The sequence below is a fragment of the Nycticebus coucang genome, chromosome 2 (assembly GCF_027406575.1).
Source record: "Nycticebus coucang isolate mNycCou1 chromosome 2, mNycCou1.pri, whole genome shotgun sequence".
NCBI lineage: Eukaryota > Metazoa > Chordata > Mammalia > Primates > Lorisidae > Nycticebus > Nycticebus coucang.
The window spans coordinates 6,449,669-6,471,857 of NC_069781.1; the positions used below are offsets into that span (position 1 = coordinate 6,449,669).

At 52.9% G+C, this 22,189-nt stretch overlaps 1 protein-coding gene across 2 annotated transcripts; it reads right to left on the bottom strand.

Annotated features, from left to right (window-relative positions):
* Window positions 1–672: 672 nt before the first annotated feature.
* AIF1L (allograft inflammatory factor 1 like) lies at window positions 673–21,472 on the bottom strand. Of its 2 annotated transcripts, XM_053559585.1 has the most exons (6): window positions 21,305–21,472; window positions 21,083–21,144; window positions 11,916–11,982; window positions 8,837–8,878; window positions 5,485–5,647; window positions 673–4,208 (listed from the first exon to the last, which is right to left on the bottom strand). In XM_053559585.1, exons 1-6 carry the CDS (start codon window positions 21,333–21,335, stop codon window positions 4,121–4,123), a joined length of 453 nt encoding a protein of 150 aa, XP_053415560.1. In that variant the 5' UTR covers window positions 21,336–21,472; the 3' UTR covers window positions 673–4,120. The 2 variants fall into 2 exon arrangements, with proteins under 2 accessions (XP_053415560.1, XP_053415569.1); XM_053559594.1 differs by lacking the exon at window positions 8,837–8,878.
* Between the last annotated feature and the right edge of the window lie 717 nt (window positions 21,473–22,189).

The following is a 22,189-nucleotide window of genomic DNA, read 5'->3' on the forward strand; positions in this document are numbered from 1 at the left end:
TTAGAAACTTGACAATGTTTCCGGGAGCAGCTTTTGAGAGAGGGGTCCGGGCTGCAGGGAAGGTTACCGGGCTACAGAGAACGGCTTTTAGTCCTTTCAAGGTAATCATTTCCAGAGCAAGAGCAATACCCCTCTCTGGTCACAAAAGAATTTGTGCCGGGTTCTGCGCAAAACCCTTTAGATGTGTGATACTCTGTAATCTTCAAGACATTCAGGTCACCGGAGGATTCTTACTAACGTTTAATTGATACGGCAAAGGAAGCAGAGAAGTTGAGGAAATTCTGCACTGGCCCACAGACAGAAAGTAGAAGCAGGATTATAATTTAGGTTGTCTGGATAATGCTGACTGGTGATATTACACAGTCCCACGGAGAAGACATTTCTGTAGTGGATGATGTCATCAAGGTTCTAGGACAGAAGTTCTTACCATGGGTTGGCTCCAGGAGGGCAGATTCTAGTATTTAATATTTGGTAAGCCAAGCCGGCTTCTCGGCCGTGAAACGTGGATAACATAATTGAACCCATCTTGTGGGGTTGCTGTGAGTAGATGAAGTTCTGCTGCTTCAGACCCAATACCCGGGACTCGCTCATTCCAGTTAGAACATTAGCTAGCGTTATCTCTTATCTGCTCAGCCCAAAGCAATCCTCAAAATACACCACAAAAGACACTGGTAAGTTTATTCAGTTTATTTCCGATCTGTACAGATGATAACCCACCCCCTACACACTCATGTGCACACACACACAAACATACCTCATACACCTGAATTTGCACAACAAACTCTTGAGTCATAGGAACAGAGCCATACTTGGCAGGCCCACCTTACTGGTTACATTAGATTTGGTCTCTCAAAAACAAGACAGTTGAAGTCCCAAGAAATTAACTCCCTAGCCAGGGAAAGTAAGGGTCGTGGAGCCAAAAGCAATAACCTGAAATACATGCAGATGTCCCCTTTCCAGGGGCCACTCTTGAGACCCTCTCCTTCCAGGAGTTCCAAGAAACAATAAAGGGACTGGTGGGATTAACCAGGACACCACCCCTAATCTGTGACAGAATCCTCTGTCCTGCCCTCCCAGAAACTGGAGACACACACCCCTTGCTCTCGTCCCAGGAGGCTTAGGCTTTCTGTAGTAAACATAAAACCCACTAAAATAAGCCTGCTTGGGTATGCCTTCCACTCTTAGTAAAGAACAGGGACATTGGCAGCACCTGGAGCTCAGAGGCTAGGGCGCCAGCTACATACACCGGGGCTGGTGGGTTTGAACCTAGCCTAGGGCCTGCCAAACAATGAGAAGTACAACAAAAAAAAATAGCTGGGCGTTGGGGCGGGCGCCTGTAGTTCCAGCTACTTGGGAGGCTGAGCAAGAGAATCGCTTAAACCCAAGAGTATGAAGTTGCTGTGTGAGCTGTGACACCACAGCCTCTACTGAGGGCGACATAATGAGACTGTGTCTCAAAAAAAAAAAAGAATAGGGACATTGAATCTAAGTCATCAAGAAAGGCTTTAGATGGGCGGCGCCTGTGGCTCAAAGGGGTAGGACGCTGGTCTCATATGCCGGAGGTGGCGGGTTCAAACCCAGCCCTGGCCAAAAAAAAAAAAAAAAAAGAAAGACTTCAGCAGCCAGGCGCCTGTGGCTTAAGCGGCTAAGGTGCCAGCCACATACACCTGAGGTTGAAATCCAGCCCGGGCCCGCCAATGATGGCTGCAACCAAAAAAATAGCCAGGCGTTGTGGTGGGTGCCTTGTACTCCCAGCTACTTGGGAGGCAGAGGCAGGAGAATCGCTTGAGCCCAGGAGTTGGAGGTTGCCGTGAGCTGTGATGCCATAGCAGCACTCTACCCAGGACAACAGCTTGAGGCTCTGTCTCAAAAAAAAAAAAAAAAGAAAAAAGGCTTTAGCTTCCTCAGAGGTCTCAGCCTGTCCCAAAGAGGGGACACAGTGGGAAGGGGTGGCGACAGGCAGCTGCTAATCTATTGATCTCAGGAGAAAGAGTTGGTAGTAGGATTTTACATTTACAGGGAGGAATGTTCTGCTGGGGTTTAAACTTCAACTAGGCCTGTGCATTTGAAACAGATCCTTAAACTGAAGATCAGCCAGTTGTAGCCAAATAATCTTGCTCCTGAACTGGTTGAAACTAGTGGATTAACCCAACCTGGCCATTTCCTCAGCCCTACCTGCTTCTCTCCCTCAAGCTGGTGTAGAGGCAGCATCTCCATCCTGGAACCCTGAGAAGCCACAGGAACCCACACTGGTGCAAACTGCCCCCAGTCCTCTCCACTTAAGGTTTTGCAAAGGTTCCTCTAAGACTCTTACCCTGTCTGGGGCCCAGCTATGCTCCCCAAGATAGTAGGGATGTGGCAGTCACCCCATACCCTTCCCATTCCTAACATTCACCTCTTTGTCATTGTCTGGGTCTGACCTTCCTACTATAATTAAATTCCGTGAGTCAATTTCATTTCTGGTTCTTAACTCTTGGCCTATGGCAGGTGCTTAACAAGTATGTTAACACAAGTAGGGGCCAGGCTGAACTCCCTGCTCAACAAAGATGGGGCCAGGTCTGACATCTTCCTGCATGTGTTCTGAGAGGCAGCTGAGGCTCCACCATGAAGCTGTAGGAGAGGCACAACTGTAGGAGGCAACCTACCCTGTTTCGCCAAAAATAAGACATCCTCCGAAAATAAGACCTGCTTACAGGAAAGATAAGACGTCCCCTGAAAATAAGACCTAGCGCATCTTTGGGAGCCACCTTAAAATAAGACACTGTCTTATTTTCAGTTAAACAGGGTAGTCTTCACCCAGACCCTGCAGAGTGAGGGAAGCCTTGCCCAGGCTTCTTCCCACCCACCCGTGTTTTTGTTCCTGACCAGGCAGCTCAGATGAGGTGTGGGTAGGGCACCTGAACACCTGGGTTCCAGTCCAGACTCTTCCTTGGGCAAGGCACTTAATCCCTGTGGACTACTGCAGTTTCTTCACCTGTCAAGTGAGAGGATTGGCCCAGCTAACCTACAGGGGCAATCAGTGCTCTAAAATCTTGGAGTCCATAAGAAAGGACATAGGTGACCCCAATCTAATTTCCAAGCTCAAGGTTTTGAGCAATTTTGGAAGAGAGACAGTAGACACAGCACATATCAGGACAGTGTGGGGGACTTAAAGCTTATGATGGGTGGTCAATAAATATCTGTTCAATGAGTGGATGAATGCTGTGAGTACGGTAGGAAAGCAAATGAGGGAAGTGTAGTCAGACATCAAGCCGACTGGGATGAGAAGGACAACCTCTTTCTCAGCTCTTGGCTGAACAGTGGTGCTGACTTCGAGCAGGTATGTTTTACTCCTCATTCTCCCATCCTGGTGCTGAGCATCCTCCCTACAAGCCAGGACTGCACTGAGTTGAACCTTCCCCCCAAGGCCTCTGCCTCATCTCTACCTCCAAAGCCCTTTGCTGCCCCAGCAAGGGACCATGGAGCTGCACCTTTTTTTTCCCTCTTAGCTGCCCATAAAAGTGAGGAAAGGGAGCAAGACCAAAGGGTTCCTTCTGGTACCTTCTTGAAGGGCTCAAATTGCCAAGCTTCTTTCCTTCCCACTTTCGGTCACAGTGCTAAGGATGAGAAAAGGTGTGGCCTGGGGGCTACCAGCCAAGGCAGTGGACACTGAGTGGCCACCTCCCGGACAAACCCAGAGTGCTGGCACCATGTGTCTGAGGAGACCCTAACAAGGCCCTGCAGTCTTATCCCTACCCCCAGGGTCTTCTGAAAGTGGGCTGGGGTCCTCACCAGGGCCAGAGTCTGAACTTAGCTCAGGGACCTTCTGGAAGATAGACGTGTGGAGAACGCAGGCTACCAGCCTCCTGCCCTGGCCCTGCCCCCTCCAAGTTTTTGGTTTGATATTAGCCCCTCTGCACAGGGAAGCAAGAAAGAGGGAAGAAAAAAGGGAGGGGACCCAAGGCTCAGGGTTCTCCAGCCCACAGCCCCCTTAAGGCAGATACGTGTGCTTTACAAGGATATTGCTGAAAACTCAAACAGACACCAAACAAACAAGACAGATCACAGTGAGTCAAGAGGCGCAGGGAGGAACAGGGGTGGGAAGGCCAGACGGGGTCGGAATGGGCTCCAGATGGGGTCCTCAGGGCAGGCTAGCAATGTCTCTCTCTGGAGGGGGGCCTACTGGTTTGGGGCTGCTCTCATTGGCTTTTCCTTCAAACATCATGACTCTGGTTTGGAGACGGAAAAAAGAAAACAGGATTAGGACTCCTCTCATCCAGGGAAAGATCACCCCCAGCCTTTATGTCAGCAAGGTCTTCAAATCTGTCTGCCCAAGACAGCAGTCTTGGGGAAGGGCCTGCTAGTCCCATTTTACAGAGGAGAAAACTGAGGCTCATAATGGCAATGACTCCTCAGAAACACACAGGCCGTCCAAGGCAGAGGCAGACCAAGATTCCAGGCCTCTGAGTCTGAGGCTGTGCCCCTCCCTAGCCATGCTCCCTAGAGGAGGCTGAGCGAGGCTGGGGCATGGCTCTGCTCAGGCCCCTCTCAGATCTTCAGACCCCCTTCCTGCTCTGAGAAGAGGCCTGAGGAGCAGAGGGCAGGGGCTCTGGGAGGAACAGCCTGGGTTCAAATGCCCACTCTGCTATTGCCTAGCTGGTGGACTCAAGCAAGACACTCAACCTCTGACAGCATTTCCATTTGCAAGTGGGGACACTAAAACCTCTGGCCAGAGTGAACCCTGAGCTTGTGACCTGGTGACTCAGCCTCCTTGGGCTTGAACAAACTCCTTCATAAAATGAGACAGGTATATTTCACCTTTGTATTTTTCAGTGGGGAAGCACCAGACACTGGGCTGGAATCCCTTAGGCATGTCATCTCATTAACCCTCAGGACACACTTCACAGAAGCCTTGAGCATCCCTATTTTACAAATGAGAAACTGAGGCTTGCAGACCTAAGGTTGCTTGCCCAGATTCATTTCGGTAGCAAGTAACAGCATCAAGATTGAAATTCTGCTTCCCTTTAGAATCAATTTTGACTCCATTTTCTGCTCACAACAACCCATGGTGATGATGGAGTTGCTTTACAAATGAGAAACCTGAGGCTCGGGAAGTTTTGACAGATTTATCACCATAATTATCTTGAGAGTTACTACTTAGCACTAATTCTGCCAGACGCTCTGCTACAGGCTAATTTCCCCTACAAAGTATGTCTTACTATTAATAACATGACCATTTGGGCAGCACCTGTAGCTCAAAGATGTAGGGTGCCGGCCCCATGTGCCGGAGGTGGTGGGTTCAAACCCAGCCCCAGCCAAAAACTGCAAAATAAATAAATAAATAAATAAAACATAACCATTTGACAAATAAATAAAGTTTGGGAAAATTAAGTACCTTGCCCACCAGGTCACACATGCATTACCTGGCTGGGGAAGGGCTCAGATCCCCTCTATACAGAATGACTTTGCCTTCAGAGGCCCCAGGAGAGGTGAGAAGATACTCACAGCTTGAGGACTGCAGACCGTTTCCCCAGCATCATATTCACAAAGTCTCGGTAGGAAATGGTGTCGCTGACCCCACCTGTCACTTCTGAAATCATTTTCTTCATCTCTAGGTGGGTCTTGGGGACGCCAAGCTTCTCCATCATCCTCTTTAAAGACATCAGGTCTGCCAGACGAAAAGCAAATCTGTTAGGTGGAGACAGGCTGCCCGAGCAGGGACCGTTCCACTCTGGCATCCTATGCTGGAGGCTGGGTGGGAGATCCCTCCCTGGCGTCCACAACCACTCCATAAGCCCATCATGCTCGAGCTCATAAGAAGCTGTAGAAACTAGTGGTTAGAGACCCGGTTATGGAGTCAGATAAACCTGCATTGGAATTGACCTCCGCTATTCTTACCGTGGGACCTGGGGCAAACTCAGTTGGGTACAGTGGCTCATACCTGTGATCCTAGCACTCTGGGAGGCCAAGGTAGGTGGATTGTTTGAGCTCAGGAGTTTGAGACCAGCCTGAGCAAGAGTGAGACCCCATCTCTCCTAAAAATAGAAAAACTATCCAGATGTGGTGGGACAGGCCTGTGGTCCCAGCTACTTAGGAGGCTGAGGCAAGATCACTTTAAACTTGCTGTGAGTTATGACGCCACAGCACTCTACCCAGGGCAACAGAGTGAAACTGTCTCAAAAAAACAAAAACAAAACAAACAAACCCCTTTGAACCCCTGCTCCCATCAGTGATGGGACAGGTGGAGGGGATTCTTCCCAGGGACACTGTGTGATCCCCACACAGCAGGCGCTCAGCAAGGCAGCCCTTGCTCTTCACACTGTTAGTGTTGGATGAGCCGTGTCCACTCATGTGCCCTCAGGCATCACTGCCCAGCAAGCTGGAGTCAGGGAGTTGGTCTGACCCCAGGCATTGAAAGTCACTCTCCTGGGTGCTGGGTGGCAAGCAGCTCCTCCCCACTGGCCACTGCCCTGCCCCCCAAGCTGTCCTAGGGCTTTGCCTCAGCTGGAAGGGAAAGCATGCCAGAAATATCCTGCGAGCAGGAAAACCAACAAAAGAACAAAATTCAAGAAAAACAAGGGAGGCACCAAAAAGTCACTACATCCCCAAGGAGTTGCTGCCTTGGACCTCCCAGCTACTGCCAAGATCTGAGGCAACTTCCTTCAGATTATTCGAGTGAACAATGGGTGAGCAGATGGTGGGAGCAGGGTGGGGTCTGCAGGGATGTGGGCAGTGCTGTGGCCAGCACTCCCCCAAGAGGCAAGGCAGGCAGGACTGGGGCCAGGCCTGAAGGGCCAGGATGTCCAGGCATTTAAGAGAGAGCGGGGCAGGCTTTTCCAGGAAAGGGAAAGAGGGCACCACACACAGCCATCAGACTCTAAGTTGGCAAAACCTTTCTGAGGCAGTTTGTCAAGGTGCTTCAAAAGCCTTTGACCAACAATATCTCATTCCTCAGCCTTAACTCTAACAAAATAACCAACGGGCTAGGTGCAGTGGCTCATGCCTGTAATCCTAGCACTTTGGGAGGCCAAAGTAGGAGAATCACTTGAGCCCAGGAGTTTGAGGTTGCTGTGAGCTATGATGATGCACAGCACTCTAGCCTGGGTGACAGAGTGAGACTCTGTCTCAAAATTAAAAAAAAAAAAAAAGTATATACCAAAATGTTTACAGCACTTATTTCTGGCAAGTGGGATTGTCAGTGAAATATTTTTATCTTTGTGCTTTGCTGTGTCTCCCAACATTTTTTATGATGAAAATGTATTAATTTGATAAACCAAAAAATTTTTTTGCTAAAGAAAAGGTGATCAGGGTGGCGCCTGTGGCTCAGTGAGTAGGGCACCATCCCCTTATACCGAGGGTGGTGGGTTCAAACCCAGCCCTGGCCAAACTGCAACAAAAAAATAACCGGGCATTGTGGCAGGTGCCTATAGTCCCAGCTACTTGGGAGGCTGAGGCAAGAGAATCACCTAAGCCCAGGAGCTGGAGATTGCTGTGAGCTGTGACGCCACGGCACTCTACTGAAGGCAATAAAGTGAGACTCTATCTCTACGAATAAAAAAAAAAAGAAAAGGTGATCAGCCGGATGCGGTGGCTGACCCCTGTAATCCTAGCACTCTGGGAGCCTGAGGCGGGTGGATTGCCTGAGCTCACAGGTTTGCGACTAGCCTGAGCCAGAGTGAGACCTCGCCTCTAAAAATAGCCAGGCATTGTAGCAGGTGCCTATAGTCCCCAGCTACTTGGGAGGCTGAGGTAAGAGAATTGCTTGAGCCCAAGAGTCTGAGGTTGCTGTAAGCTATGATGCAACAGCACTCTACTGAGGGTGACCTCTGTCTCAAAAAAAAAAAAAAAAAAAAGAAAGAAAGAAAGAAAAGAAAAGAGAAAGTGATCAAAATATTTAAAAGGGTCCACTTAGTGCCCGTAGGTTATGGTGCCAGCCACATACACCGAGGCTGGTAGGTTTAAACCCGTCCTGGGCCAGCTAAACAACAATGACAACTGCAACAAAAAATAGCCAGGCTTTGTGGTGGGTGCCTGTAGTCCCAGCTACTTTGGAGGATGAGGCAAGAGAATCACCTAAGCCCAAGAGTTTGAGCTTGCTGTGAGCTGTGATGCCACAGCACTCTACCAAGGGCAACATAGTGAGACTCTCAAAAAAAAAAATTCAAAAGGGAGAAGAGAGAGGACAGAGGAGACAGGAGCAGAAATGCCAGTGGGATTGGCAACACCAGAGCTATAGGGTAAAGCAGAGAACACATTCAGAAACAGCTGGGCCCAGCCTGCCACATAACAACCAGCTGCTCAAGCAAGTCAGTCATCTTTCTGAGTCTTGGTTTCCTCATCTGTAAAATGGGGATCATCAAACTGGCCTTCACTACGTCATAGCTGGTAAAACTGAGCCATGGCCTATTAGAACGTAAGCGCCACAGACAGGGTGTCTGTCACCCCCAGTGCCTGGACAGCAGGACACGATTAAGAGTCCTTTGCAGGAAGAATCAACATAAGTGAAAGCAGCTTGCCAACTGTAAGAAACCACATCAGAGATAGGCTGGGGGATCAAGGAAACACCAGCCCTTGTGCAGGGTGTCAACTGACCATGTAAAGCAGCCTGAGGGTCTCTAGCACTGGGCAGGGTGTGGCACTCTCTACACTGAGTCCCCGTAGCACCTGGGTGGGAGGCTGAGAGGTGGGCAGGGATCCAGGGCAGGGGCAGAAGGGGAAAGCTGCGGTATGTGTTTATCACTCTTACGGGACCACCCCATGTGCTCCACCCATGCAGGTGGGTCAGTGGGGCTCTCTGGAACCTCAAACCTTCTACCCACTGAACACCCTCCTCCCCCACACTCAAAGCCTCACTCACCAATCTCGCCTTCATTGTTCAGGTCAAACTCCATGTACTTTTCTGGAAATCACAGGCAAAAACCAGCATTAGCTAAGAAGGACAGCTAAGGGACCCAATGACTTGCTTGAGGGCAAATGACCGGGTTCTCAGGACCTCACACCACCTGCCTCATCCACCAGGGGTTCTTGACCCAAGGCCCCTGTCATCTCAGCCACAATCTCTGGAGAAAGAGCTCATCCTGCCTGCAGGAGCTGTGAGGGAAAGAGGGCTAGGAGCCACTCTGCCTCTTGGGAGGAGGTCAGCTGCTTCCTCCCGGGTCCCCATCAGTGCCAGCCAGCTGCATCTGAACCGGCTGCACACTGGCTAGATCTGATTCCTGGCCCTGGAGATCCAAATCCAGTGGGTGTGGGAAGAGTAGGGTGGCGGCAAGAATAGAGTGTTTTCAGAGTCTCCTAGGTGATTCTAGTGGGAGCCTGGAGTCCCTACAGTTCTGAATCCGGGACAAAGGCCTGTGGGTCTGCCCTGGCCACAGACTGAGTTAAGGGAATTAAGGAATCCAGGAAAACCTCCAACAGGGAAGGAGGGTCCTCAGAGCAATGAGCTTGTAATCTCCTGACAAGGGTGGTAGGTCAAGTGATGTGTGTGGCCTTGGCAGGTCAGCCCTTCTTCAGCAGAGTGGCCAATGTGAGCAAGCTGAGGTCCCTGGGTGGCCTTGCTTCTCCTGTCCACTCCCCACCCGCTCCACCTCACTGCTCCTCTGCCTGGAATGTTCCCCAGGTATTCTCAAGGCTCCTCCTCATGCCTTCAGGCCTTCCACACTCCCTCCCAACCCCCCGCCCCAGCACCCTATCCTCCCTCTAGGGTCCATTTCTTACCAAAGCACCTACCACAACCCGTGATCTTTGTATTTCCCTGCTCTCTGTTTACACTACCACCCCCAACTGGAACATATCCTATCCTGTGCAGGGACTTATGTGTTCACCCTGGTGCCCCCAGCTGGAGAATGGGCTGGCCTACAAGAGCTCACCTGGAGAGCAAATTGAGTGAGCGGTTTGAGGCCCTTCCCAGCATAACTCCCTGTGATTCTAGTCTGGCCCGACAAAGCCAATCCTATATCCCAGGTAACATAATCAGAGTGGACGTTAGAGCCCCAAGATCCTGTCCCTCCTCCCGGAGTCACCAGTGAAAGTGCTCACTGGATGCAGAGAGAAAGGAATCAATAGATGGCTGTCCTGTCTTTGCTGGGATAGAGTGGGGACACAGCTGTCTTTTTTCTATTTCTTTTTTTTTTTTTTTTTTTGAGACAGAGCCTCAAGCTGTCGCCCTGGGTAGAGTACCGTTGCATCACAGCTCACAGCAACCTCCAACTCCTGGGCTCAAGCGATTCTCCTGCCTCCGCCTCCCAAGTAGCTGGGACTACAGGCGCCCGCCACAACGCCTGGCTATTTTTTTGTTGCAGCCATCATTGTTGTTTGGCGGGCCCAGGCTGGATTCGAACCCACTAGCTCAGGTGTATGTGGCTGGCGCCTTAGCCGCTTGAGCCACAGGCACTGAGCCTCTTTTTATTTTGAGACAGAGTCACACTATGTTGCCATCCATAGAGTGCTGTAGCATCACAGCTCACAGCAACCTCAAACTCTTGGGCTTAGGTGATTCTCTTGCCTCAGCCTTCAAAGTAGCTGGGACTACAGGTGCCTGCCACAAAGCCTGGCTATTTTTTGTTATAGTTGTCATTGTTGTTTAGTTGGCCCGGGCTGGGTTTGAACCCGCCAGCCTTGGTGTATGTGGCTGGTACCCTAACCACTGAACTACAGGCACCGCCTCTCTTCTTTTTTTTTTTTTTTTTTTGTAGAGACAGAGTCTCACTGTACCACCCTCCGGTAGAGTGCCGTGGCGTCACACGGCTCACAGCAACCTCTAACTCTTGGGCTTACGCGATTCACTTGTCTCAGCCTCCCAAGCAGCTGGGACTACAGGCGCCCGCCACAACGCCCGGCTATTTTTTGTTGCAGTTTGGCCGGGGCTGGGTTTGAACCCGCCACCCTCGGCATATGGGGCCGGCGCCCTGCTCACTGAGCCACAGGCGCCGCCCCTCTTCTTTTTTCTTAATGTAAAAAGCATCATAACAGCATGGTTAAGAGCAAGGGCTTTGGAGCCAGACTGACATAGGGATTAAGTCCCAGCTCTGTCGTGGGTGAGCTGTGTATCACCTTCCAATGATCTCCCCCAGTGGAGCCTGAGTTTCTTCATCTGTACAGTACTAAACACTGTCACCCTCCTGGTGAGCTGGGTGACTCAGGAGCTCCCTGTGCTGTGAGAAGTGCCCATGAAATGCAGCTGCTATTAATATCACAGGCCATCCATGTCCTGCCCAGGGACTAGGCTTTAAGCAGTGTTAGGAGCAGTTGGCAGATTCTTGGTCTTGCAGCAGAGAGGATGCCCACACTACAGTCTTGGGAGGGAGACGCCACTTCAGGCCATTCACCATCTGTCCTCCAGGGAGTCCAGGACTCCCTTGCCTGAGCACGGCCTGGCAGGAAAGGTGGGTCTGCCATGTTCCTTATGTGCAGGGCTCCTCTCCTTTTGAGGTGCTGGCTGGGACCCAAGAGCCAGGGCCCCGAACAGAGAGACCTTTATGCTACCCCTCTCCCTGCACAGGCTTCTAGGCCCTGTTTTCTTTTCATCCATGCTGTCGGGACTCAATGGGCAGAAACTCTGCCCCCCCCCCACCCCTCTGTGGCAACACAAACCTCCATTCTCCACAGGGGCTCCCGATGCTGGATGCAGAGGGGGAGAGGCAAGGGCTGCTCACAAAGAGCTGATTGTGTGCAGGGGCCCGGAGCGAGCGGCTGAGCAGCGGACAGGAGCCAGCCTCAGCCCTGCAGCAGCCGCGAAGAGAGCACAGGGCAGGGCCAGGCCTGTGGGCCAGGGGCGAGGGGGTCTGTGGCGGCAGAGAGGCAGGTGGAGGGGCCCATCTCCACGCCTAGCCAGGAAGAGGGGCATTCTGGATGGAACGGGGCCATAGCCTAGCCCTGCATGCAAGGGGGCAGGGGCTAGCCCAGCTCCCTAGAAGGCTGCACCCTGAGCCCTTGCTTACCTTTGAAGGCTGCAAGCTTCTCTGGCAGGTTCTCTTCATCACTGTACTTCTGGTCACAGAGAAACTCCTACAGGGGAAAGGGGACAGTGCTGAATGGGGTCAGGGGTCAGAGGTAATTCACACGTGGGCCCACTGTCCAGGTGCCTCCTCTCCTGCTGGGTGGCCAGGCTTGACCAGGCAGGGTTTGTTCTGGCTTCCCATTCCCTGAGGCAGATCTGCACAGTTCACCCTGGGAGCAAGAAGCCAGCTGAGCAGCTTGAGCCTGCAGGTCTGCTCTAGCTCAGCCAGCAACTGAGCTACCAGTGCTGGGACCTGTGACCCAGGGCACCCTGCAGCTGTGAGCTCCAAAGACAAGCTACCCGGTTCCATCATTAACAATTATAATTAATTCCTCTGTACCTCTATTGTCTTATCCAGCAAATGGGGTGGTGGTGGTGATCACAGCTGTTTCTTGAGTTCTATGAGAATCTGATGAGAGTGTATAAACAACTCTTGGCATGTCAAAAGTACTTAATAAACAGCAGCTGTCATATTATTAGTCTCTGCTCTAGGCAGAAAATGACTGTGCCTGGGAATGACACCCTCCCACCTGTTTCCTTATGGTTTCAATCCCTGCCCCATCTTCCCCTCGGATACTTGGAGACTCGGCTGGTCTTTTCAGAACCAGCTCAGTGGGGTAGGATTAGATCCTGGGTGAAGCAGTTACCTATATGATCTCTTTAGATCTCCTAATAGCTATGAGAGGTAGCTACTGTTGTTATCCCCATTTTACAGATGAGGAAAGTGAGGCTCACAAGCCTGAACTTCATCTCAGCTCCACCTCATTTACAGCCCCCGTGCTTAGTCCTGACGCTTACATAAGGGCATATCACAGGTGCTGGCCTGGTCTCCACTCTAAAACAGAAAGCTACAAATGAGTGACACCTGCCACGCTGGGCACAGCGCCAGGGTCCTACATGCCTGGTGGCTAATCTTCCAGCAGCCCTAGAACCTGTATTCAGATGGGGGTGCACAGGGCACAGTCCCATCCTACCACTCAGACCCTGAAAATCCCCCCCTCTTTCCTGGACATCCCTTTCCTCATTCCTGAGCTGGCTGGACAAGGGCATTGCGGCTCCTTTTGTGTATTCACTCAACATTTTTTCAGAGACACCATGTACAAGGGACCAGGTCTACACAGAGCAGGAGAGACCAAGTGAAAAAGGTTCCTATCCCAAAATTACAGATCATAAACAGTGTTTTAAATGACGTTCAGTGTTACCATCATTCATTTGATTGGTCTCTAATTTCCAGGCATCATTTTCCACTAAATGATGACCAAATCTGTACCGTTTGGTCATTTCTCTCTCCTAGGGCAGAGAACTCACTGCCTTCCCAGGCTGTTGTAAATGGCCAAGAGGCTTAAAGTAGAATAGGGATGACAAGGACCCCAATGACTCTAGCAATCTGGGTTTGGATCTCAGTACTCTCTTTACACGCTGTGAAATAGGCGGAATAATACACACCTGTGCCTCGACAGGGCTAATCCTCTGGCAACACTCAGCATTGGGCTTGTAAGACTGAGTATGAGATGAAATATGGTTCCTCCTATGGCTCAAGTTCCTCCACGTTAACTAAGCACCCTTTGATGGCAGGAGAAAGCCACCTGGCAATGTGCTGTCCTCACTGGGCTGGGGGAGGGGTCTGGTTGCCCTCTGGCTTTCAGTAAGACCTTGACTGTGGCAGCCACTGTATTAGTTCACTAAATTCTCACAGCCACTACTATTCTAATTTTACGAATTAGAATGTGAGACCCAGAGAGGTTAAATAACAAGTCTAAAGTCCACAGACAGCTAAAGGAGCACAAGGTTGGTTTGGAACCTGTTTCTGTCAGACTCCCGCAGCTGGGCAGAGGGCAGCCCCAGGGTGCAAGGGGTCTAGCTGGCTTGGCCACAGCTCACTTGAGGCCTCATTACCATGTATCAGGCATGGTGCTAGATCCTTCTCCTGCAGGCTGGAGGCTGCCCTCCTCCCAGCTGGCTCCGTCGGGGACTTCCTTTCTCCCTCCTCCCTCTCTGAGCTCCTGGGCACTGCTTTCCCACCCCATTCTTTGACTCAGAGTAGGACAATTAACTTTTGTCTGTGACCCTAAGCAAACCAGGCACCTCCTGACCTGTATCTGTCCAGTGGAGGGACATATTAGATCAGCGGTTCCTGGACTTTGGGGTCACACAGACAAGAAACATTTTTTTTGAAGGGGGGAAGCGCTAATGTATGCTGCCAAGTTTTGATTTTGCCAAGTAAAGACTTTTCAAACAATTACCAGTGACTGTTGCCATGAGTTCAGAAAAGGACATCTCACGAAAGTAGGAACTTCACAGTCTCTGAATTTGTAAATGGAATCCATTCAGCCTGGCGCCAACTCACCACGTTGCCCTACGTTCCCTGAATTTTGCCCAGAACTGCAAAACCTTCATGGGGAGAGACAAGAGTACAGCCGAGGCCCACGTCTGGGAGCTGAGGGATCCAGCTCTGTGTGGGCCACTCTGCAGGAACATGGGGTTTGGGAGGGAAGGACAGTCCCTGATCTTGGAGAGAAATCACACGCAGACACAGAGCCACCATGAAGAGCAAGGCCAAGAGCACAGCATGTACTGCAGACGTGGCTGGTAAGCCCCCTTGGCTGGACCCCCTCTAGCTGTGCCCCCGCCTGGAATGTTCTTCCCACACACACCTATGTGGTTCTCTCCCTCACTTCCTCTGAGCCTTGCTCAATCTCATCTTCTCAACGTGGCCAATCAGCCCATGGCCGTCACCCCTACTTGCAACCCACCTTTATCTTGCTCAGCTTCTCCTTCTCCCCAACACAACACACCCTGTCACTGCTGGTAAGGCTACTGTTCACTGTCATAGTAGGTGCTTGATAAGATTGAGACTCAGACAGGAAAAATAACTTGCCCAAAGCAACAGAGCTGGCTAGTGGCCTGCTGGAGCTCCCTCCCTGCAGAGCTGAGGGGCAGAAGCCACCGAGGAAGTGGGTGGAGGTAGGTCCTCGGAACCTAGCACACATGTTGGGCGTCTCTCGTGCCCCTCGGATGTCCAGCACCTGACAGAGCCCAGCACACAGCTGGCACTTAGGAAACATCTGCTGGACGAATGGAGAGGCCCACTGTCCTTCACCCTCACCCCTGAAATGATCAGGATGCTCTGCAAGTGAGTGCCTGTGTGTCACAGAGACTAGAGATGCAGGGACTAGACTCATACATTTTCCTTAGAGCCAAAAATGACAAATGTTTGAGCTACAGATTGACAAAGGCAGGAGAAGCAGCTGACCCTGTCCTGCGTGGGCAGGCAGCCCCTCCTGCCCTGGGCTTGGGATGGCTGTGCCGGCCATGCTGTGTCGGGGGAGGAAGCAGCAGGAACAGGTCTCCACCGGCTGGGCTGCCAGTCCCTCCCCAAGCTTTGGATTCTTGATTTCTGTTCATGCACAGCCCACGGCTTCTTCCCTCCAGGGAACCTCCCCACACAGCCTGCCCAGCCTTGGGGCACAGGCATGCCCAGTGGGCAGGTACCCTGTCCATCCAAGGCCCCTGGTTGCAGATGGAAGCCACTCCAGGTGTTTGGAAGAAAAGCAAAAGAAACAAAAAGAGGGTAGGCAGGAGCCAGAATGCCTGCGTTGAATTTACTTAGTAGCTGTGTGAAAACTACTTCATTTCACACAGGATAAAAAAGGAAGGATAAAAAAGATCTTATCGGGCGGTGTCTGTGGCTCAGTGAGCAGGGCGCCGGCCCCATATACCGAGGGTGGCAGGTTCAAACCCAGCCCCGGCCAAACTGCAACAAAAAAATAGCCGGGCGTTGTGGCGGGCGCCTGTAGTCCCAGCTGCTCGGGAGGCTGAGGCAGGAGAATCGCCTAAGCCCAGGAGATGGAGGTTGCTGTGAGCTGTGTGACGCCACGGCACTCTACTGAGGGCAATAACGTGAAACTCTGTCTCTACAAAAAAAAAAAAAGATCTTATCTACCTCAAAGTCTTGACAACTATAGGGTATAAATCAACACACGTAAAATGTTTAAAACAATGCTTGGCAAATATTAAATGTTAGCTATTCATTACTTTTTTCTAACACGTATATCTGTAGATATACAGCTTATAACCTCCACAGGTCCTCATAAACTAACACAGCGGTTCTCAACCTGTGGGTCATGACCCCTTTGTAACAATAAAAATACATCTTGCACATTAGATATTTACATTACGATTCATAACAGTAGCAGAATTACAGTTATGAAGTAGCAACGAAAATAATTTTATAGTTGGGGGTCACACAATATGAGGAACTTTATTAAAGGGTTTGCAGCATTAGGAAGGTTGAGAACCACTGAGCTAACAGATTAGGAAGAAGACTGTTCCCCTATCCCATAACCCACGTAGGCTCGTTATGATTTCTCTCTCCACTTTCTGGGTATCCCCATCTGACAGATGGGATAACTGAGGCCCAGAGAGGTTGCTCAACTTCTTCAAGATTACAAAGTTTTACCAATTCAAAGTCTACCTCCCTTTACCATCCCAGATTCCTCCCTGTCCCAAACAAGGAGAAGGTGGCCTGGCCACAGGTTTCTGGGGAAATAAAACCAATACTAGGCGTTCCCTTTCATCCTGGGCAGCTAGCTGTAGGCTATTCTGAAGGCCAGGGAGCCACTCTATAGCCCTCCAGGGGGATGGAGGGGAGATGATTTTCTCTACCTCCTTCTCCTCTCCCAGTCCAGAGCTAGGAGCTCCGGAGCCCTGCCACCTGTCCACTCCCCTACTTTACTCTCTTTCTGGGCTGGTACCTCTAGCACCTGTTGGCGGACCCTCACTCCTGGCCCTTCAGGCTGGTCTTTTTGTATTAGCTGCAGCAGAATTTTGGAGTGGGCAGATATCACCTCTTGGAGGCCATCCAAGGGGCTGGGGGTGAAAGCCCTGAGTAGGAGCTCCAGGGGCCAGCAGCACCATGCCAGGCAGGCGGCCTCTGATGCAGCCCATGGCTCTTAAAGGGCCAAGACCAGGCCACAAAAGGTGCCTGGCACCTGGTGAGCAGCAGGAGCCTGTAACGTGCACCTACAAGGACAGTGGGCTCATGTTCCCACGGCAGCTCCGGGGCCTCATCTGGACACGTGTCCCTACGGGGCCTCATCTGGACACGTGTCCCTACTAATAGATGCGGCAGCTGGAGAACAACACCCCACCAGCTACAGAAATGAAGCAGACTCTGCAGAAATTCCATCTCCAGCTTCCTGTGCACAACCACACCGAGGTCATAACCGGCCAGACCTGTGGAAGACACTGAATCCTCAGAGGCTCACGTGGTCACTTATCACCATCTCCCTTATAATATATTAAGGAAGAGCAAGAAACAGGTGCCCAGCAATGCCAGCTGGGCACATTCACCTGGGCGGAGACACAGTGGTACTGCCAGGTACACAGGGAAAGAGACACATCTCTGTAGCTGCCAGGTCGGGTCTCAGAGGCCCTCTCTGCTAGAGGAGGGGCGGGGGATACGTACACCCCTGGGCAAAAACACCCAGCCTGCCCTGCCCAGCTGTCCTCTCAGTACAGATGGCACATGGGTTCTGAAATAACCATGAGACACCTAAACGTGACAGGGAATGCTGAGTGCCCTTCACTCGACCCAGGAGGGCTGGGATGTTGGACAGTTGCCAGAGATCCTTATCCACATAAGCAGGAGAGGCCTGTGTCACAGCGAGGCTGTAGTTACCTGGTGGACAGAAGCCAGCTGGGCTGTGGCAATGTCTGGAGTCCTACCCAGTTTGAATCCCAGCTTTGCCACTTCCTGGCTGTGTGACCTTGCACAGGTGATTTCATCCACTTGAGCCTCTGTTTCCTCATCTCTAAAACAGGAGTCACAGCTCCTCAATGTTATTTCCTCATCTCTAAAATGGGAGACCACAGTTTAACCCTGGAGCTATTTACAGACAGGCGCACTCTATGAGAGGGTTAGTGAGATGACACACGCTGGGCAGCACGGCCATAGCTCATGATCTTGGATTAAAGATCCTGCCCACTAGGTGGCTCAAGCAGCCCTTGCTGTCCTCTGGGCTCCCCCTGCTCTGTGCCAGGGCACAGGCATGCTGAGGGACAGCCCCCAGCCCCACAGCCCTCAGTCCCTGTGGGAAGCTGGAGAAAATATCTCCTGTTGCCATATAAGGCCAGGCCTGGATGGCCTGGGGTCACCTACTGTGTCACTAGGGTGCAGAGAATGCCAGCTATGTGGGGGGAGTAGGCGGCGCTCGCCAGTTCTGCCTGCTCCAGTAGTGTGGACACGGCCACGTGCGTGTACACATAAACACCCACAGAGGAGGCCCAGCTAAGCTTAGAGACGGAGAAGATAGGTGAGGTTCAAATTGCAGCTGCTAAACCCAAGCACTTTCCTGAGCCCCTGGAGTCTGGCTTTCTGTAAAACGGCAATACCCAGTAGTACCTCCCTCCCAGGGTTACAGTGGGCATTCCATGAGCTAAACCAAGTGCCAGAAATCGATAGCAAAAACTAAAGTGAAACCAACAAAACAGTGCATTTTTGTACAGTCCCCCATTCCTTCCTTCTACCAGGACCTCTAGAACCACCTGAATCTCCTATTTTTACTCTTGAATCCTTTATAATCACAGCAGCTATGAAGGAGCTACCCTGCTGCCCTCTGGAAGCCGGCCTGCATGAGAGGGACTCGGGTGCTGGCCCAGAGAAGCCCCCAGAGCTGCCAGCCAGGCTGGGCTTTGTCCCAGGCAGCAGCCACAACAGTGCCCAAGTTGCCTGGCACAGCAGTTGGTAACTCTCGGCAGTGAGCCCGGTCCCACATGGCTTCCTACTTCCAGAGGGCCACCGGGGAGCTGTTCAGCCCAGTTCTCCCCCAAATCTACACTGCAGTGAGGCAGCAAAGCTGCACCCCAAAAGCAGACAGATGGGCTGTCCACATAGTTCTCCCCAGCAGACACCCCCCACCCCAGCCCATGGTCTTGGGTGAACTGGACTTAGACCCCCACACAGAGTACTTCTCCCACAGTCTGCAAAGAGCTTCCATCTGCTGCTCTCCACTGTTGCAGGGACTGGAGAGGGAGCAGGGACCTCTGCTCCCATTCTAGACTGGGAAGACTAAGGCTCTGCCAGGCTGAGCAGCCAGTATGGGCCATGGTATCTCTCCCACTCACTGCATCTTGAGTGATAACCATCAGGACGGCAGCCAGCTATCCATGGCACTTTAAGTAGATTATCTCACTGAAAAATCACAACGACCACCATCTCCCTCTGGAGAGAAAGGCTCAGAGACATGAAGTGGCTTGCCCAAGGTCACAGGCCATGGTGAGCCACCTTGCCCTGCTGGGGTAGGGAAGCAGCTCAAGCTTTCAATTTGGTCATGGAGCCTCCTTCCTACTGGGACCCAGATGTGGATCCTAGCAGAACCTACAGCAGCCTGGACTCACGTGATCAGAACAGCATCAAGCAGCGGCAAGCTCTGCTACTGGCTCCTATGTGACCTTGGGTCAGCGGCTTACCCTCTCTGGGCATTAGGGGTCCCAAGATCGTGAGACCACACCTCCTTCTTGCTCCCCATTCCCAGTGCTGCCTAAATCAGTCCAGATGCCACCTTCCTCCCCCTTCTGAGCCAAGGCAGTCCACTTCCCAAAACAACCCTGCAGCCTCCTCTCACCCTCTATCTGCCTCCCCGAGGGCGGGGTTGGCACAGAAAGTCCCATGCACTTCCGGCTCTTCTGGCTTGTCCAACTATGGTCACTTCACCCATCTCCAGCTGTCTCTGGCTCAGGGTCCTGCTGGCTGTGGGTGGATTCAGCCAATTCAGAACCCACCCACCCCAGTGGCCCATGGGGCTGTATGAGGTCAGGGTCCCAGGCTCCTGTCCAGAGAGCAAGAGCAGCCAAGACAGAGGCTGGGCTGATACAGAGGGACGGGACCTGGGAGGGAACCCAGCAGCGACCCTGGACCCGTGGGAGCCCCAGGCAGATGTCCCGGCAAAACTTCAGCCTCGGTGCTCAACATGGTATCAGAAGGCAAGAGTGGTGGGGAGGGGGCTGGAGTTTACCTAGAGGGACCTTGAGGTCCTGAGTCCTCCATGGGACACCTGTAGCCAGGAGATAACAGACAGGCTGCCCACTTCTAAGCAAGCAAGAAAACCAAGCAGACTCCCGTCTGCAAGCTGCTGGCAAGAAGGAACCCAACCCAGGGCCCTCCTCCCCCAGCCCTCCCCAGAACTCTGCTGACCCCACCAGCATCCAAAGTTCCACTTTGGAACTTCGGGCTGGGCTCAGACCCTAGATGTGCAGCGGCTTAGCGGGGGCAGCAGGGGGGATGCCCAGGCTCCTTTCAGTGGACACACCTCTGCCACCACTTAGGAAGGAATGTGGGAAGCACCGTGTGGTGGACCCAGCACGCTGCACACCTTCCCTCACTGAGCCCTCATCGCTGATGACCACAGAGCTATCACCCCAAAAGAGCCCAGATCTAACCCCAGGTCTTGTGAAAGCCTAAAGCCAGGGGCTAGGCTACCTTTGAGCTTTGTCCTATGCAGACAAGTCTTAACATCTTGTCTTATCTTCTAGAATCTACATGGTCATTAAACAAACTTATGTAGCTCCCACTGGGCGCCAGGCAACAGCAGGAAGCATTTCTTCATAGGAATCCAGGAGGACCGGCAAGAAAAGCATCGGTCCCTCGGGCAACCTTTCCTTAAAGTCGGAATGCAAAAGAGTTGTGTGGCTGGAGGCGCCAGGAGGCGGGAGGCCCCGGGGAACTGCCAGCCATCTCCGAGCGACCCTACGTTCAGCGGTGGGGAAAGCCCAGGCCTGGGGTCCCTTCCCGCCAAATCCCTGCGGCCGGTCCCTACAGGGCTTGCGGGAAGCCCCGAGCCGGCGGGCATCCAGCTCTTCGCCAGCCCCACCTCCCCAGCCAGAGAGTAACTTGCAACCCGAGACACCAAGCCCGGAGCTGGGAGGTGGAGGCGGACCTACCTGGTGCGGAGGCTACAGGGCTGGGGGCGGAGGGAGGAAGCTGGGGGGGCCCGAGGAAAGGGGAGAAAGGGGTGGCTGTGGCGGCCCGCACCGCCTGGAGGACAGAGGTGGCACCCTCGCGTCGCGCGGCCGGGGCGACTCGCAGGCTGCCCTGGCGGCGAGGCTTACCCGGTTGATCTCCGCCAGCCTCCTCTCCTGCCGGGCTTTGAGTAAACCGAACGCCTTCCCTCCTGCAGGAGACAAAGAGGCGCCGGGGCAGCGGGGGCCTCCCGGGCCGCTGCCCCCGCCCGCCCGGTTCCCGCACGCCGCGGACCCCTCCGTCCGCCGGGCGCGCACAGGTGGCGCTGGGGGACGCTGGGCGCAGGACGGCGAGAGGACAGCAGCGCCTACCTTGGAACCTGTTGCCGAGCGCGACCGACATGGTGAGCACCGGCTCCGCGGGCTCGGGAATCGCGGCCGCGGCGAGGGACGGCGAAGAAGGACAGGCGCCTGGTCCGAGTTCCCGCTGCGTGTGGCGGCGGGACCGAGGGGCGGAGGGAGGGCGCGCGCGGCCGGACACACCCCTCCCTCTGCTGCCCGCCCGCCTCCCCCGCCCTCCCCGCCTCCCCCCTCCCGCCTCCGGAGCCGCTGCCTCAAAGCGGCTATTATACGGGACCAGGAGCCGCCCTCCCTCTGCTGCTGCCCCGCTCGGCAAGTCCCTTCCCCAGGAACAAAACGGGACAATCTTAGCTGGAACTATAGGGGGCGATTGTGAGGATCCAGTGCTGTGCGTGCGTCGTCGAGGAATAAGCGCTCGACTTCGGAAGCTGTCACCTTGATGCTGCCCTTCGCGCCACTGTGACACCCGTGGCACATCAACTCGATTGTAATGAATTCCTGTCTTGTTAATAAAACCCATCACCTGGCTCTCACTATGCACCATATGCTTTGCGAAGCACCAGTTTTCATTCTCAAAACTCCATGAAACAGGACTCAGGTGTTCTCATTGGTAGAAAAGTCAGGAAGCTGAAGCCTGGAGTGCGCCTTCACCAGGAGGACGAACCAGCCCTTAGGTCCAGGAAGGGTGGAGCTCAGGGTGCAGGGACCAGGACTGGTAACGAAGGTGACCGTGAAGTCTAATGTCCAAATCAGGACAGTCTGAGAATAAAGAGGGCACACCAAGTATCCTGGGCCGCAGGTACAGACGAGGAGGATTGTCCTGGGCACACAGTACAGGAGGTCACTCGGAATGGCCCACTGCACGCACTGAGCATGTCTCTGGGAATTAGAGCCAGG